We start from the raw sequence: 1,934 nt of genomic DNA on the forward strand, positions 1-1,934 counted from the left end.
TCCAAAGAGGACAATATTTGTTAGCAATGGGCATAAGCCGTTACAAATAGTATCAGAGCTAGACACTGGGCAATGCGAGAAGGTTGAGCCTCGAAAGGGGGTGGACACGAAGACACGAGGCTTGATGCCAACAAGGATGCTGAGCCCCAAAGGGAATGGATTGTGAGATCCCACATCAGTTGGAGAGGAGAACAAAACATATTTTATAAGGGTGTGGAAATCTCTCCCTAACAGACGCGTTTTAAAAACCTTGAAAGGTAACCCAAAAAAGACAATCTCTACTAGGAGTAACCTTGGATGGTTACAAAAATGGATTCCTTTTTGAGTCATTTCAAGTCCAAGTTTCTAGCTAAGATCATAGAATAAATTCTCTAAAGAATCAGAAAGAAATAGAATAAGTTTGAAAGAAAATCTTTGGCAAGATACAAGCAGCACAAGAGAGCCCCTGGTTTACAACTTCTAAGCATCAACTATTAAAAAATCTCTCTATCTCTCTCTCTCTCTCTGTTTAGCATAAAATATGGGTTTAAATCAGACAAAATAAATGCTTTGGACCTCAGAAGAAAGAGACCACAAAGTTTATAATTTCTTTTTGTTTCTCCAAATTCACATCACATGCTTCTCTCTCATTTGGCCAAACTCTTCTCTTAGCTGCCTATTTAAGCACTTCCAACGCCTTCTTCCCCTTCCACACATTCAGCTTTCTCCATCTTAAAGAAAAGTACACTATATTCTATTCTATTCTCTTCGACCCCCTTTTAAATTTATCCTCTTGTTCTTTCTATCCATCCCTGTTAACAACACACACAAATACTATTATGACTCATAACAGTACTTGTATCAGTATCCCACCATTGGCTCACACCATTGATGATGGCTTCTTTGATCATCGGTGTATATGGGTCAATGGACCGGTGATTGTCGGAGCAGGACCATCTGGGTTGTCTGTAGCTGCAGCTCTCAAACAACAAGGCGTCCCATTCGTTGTCGTTGACCGAGCTGACTGCATTGCCTCTCTTTGGCAACACAGGACCTATGATCGTCTCAAACTTCACCTTCCAAAGCAATTCTGTCAACTTCCCAACTTCCCTTTCCCAGAGGAGTTTCCTGCTTACCCTTCCAAGTTTCAGTTCATTTCCTACTTGGAATCCTATGCCAACCATTTTGATATCACCCCACGTTTCAATGAGACTGTGCAGTCAGCCAAGTATGATGAAACTTTTGGTCTGTGGCGAGTCAAAACCGTTTCGTTGAGTCCAAAGCCAACCGAGGTTGAGTACATTTGTCGGTGGCTGGTCGTCGCCACCGGCGAGAATTCTGAGAAGGTTGTGCCAGAGTTTGAAGGGATGGAGGAGTTTGGCGGCCATGTTATGCATGCTTGTGACTACAAATCTGGCGAGGCTTACCATGGCAAACGGGTGCTTGTTGTCGGATGTGGGAACTCCGGCATGGAAATCTCACTTGATCTTTGTAACCATGACGCCAAGCCATCAATGGTGGTACGAAGTTCGGTAAGTCAACTTAAGTTACATCAAATAACTCAAGCCAACTCACTTCTGATGTAGATTTATAAATTCAATATGAACATAGCTTAACCAAAAAAGGCATTGAAAACTTTTAAAAGTTGAACTTTTCGTTCCAATTCCATCTAAAAAAGCTTAACCAAAAAAGGCATTGAAAACTTTTAAAAGTTGAACTTTTCGTTCCAATTCCATCTAAAAACGAAGCTTTATCTGTTAAATTTAACTTGGAAGTTGTATAATTTATGTTGATCCACAGGTTCACATATTGCCAAGAGAAATACTTGGAAAATCAACTTTTGAAGTTGCAATTTCCCTGATGAAATGGCTGCCACTTCATATGGTCGACAAGATGCTCCTGATCATTGCCAGACTTGTTCTTGGGAACACTGAGAAGTATGGACTTAAAAGGCC

General features: G+C 40.8%; 1 protein-coding gene across 1 annotated transcript; it reads left to right on the forward strand.

The window, feature by feature from the left end:
• Positions 1-223: 223 nt before the first annotated feature.
• LOC111475610 (probable indole-3-pyruvate monooxygenase YUCCA7) lies at positions 224-1,929 on the forward strand (the record flags this gene model as incomplete). Its single annotated transcript, XM_023119920.1, has 2 exons — positions 224-1,511; positions 1,780-1,929. Coding segments are annotated over exons 1-2 (843 nt in total), but the record flags the coding sequence as incomplete, so codon positions are not given.
• Positions 1,930-1,934: the final 5 nt, after the last annotated feature.

This window comes from Cucurbita maxima, unplaced genomic scaffold (genome assembly GCF_002738345.1).
Source record: "Cucurbita maxima cultivar Rimu unplaced genomic scaffold, Cmax_1.0 Cma_Scf02127, whole genome shotgun sequence".
NCBI classification, from domain to species: domain Eukaryota; kingdom Viridiplantae; phylum Streptophyta; class Magnoliopsida; order Cucurbitales; family Cucurbitaceae; genus Cucurbita; species Cucurbita maxima.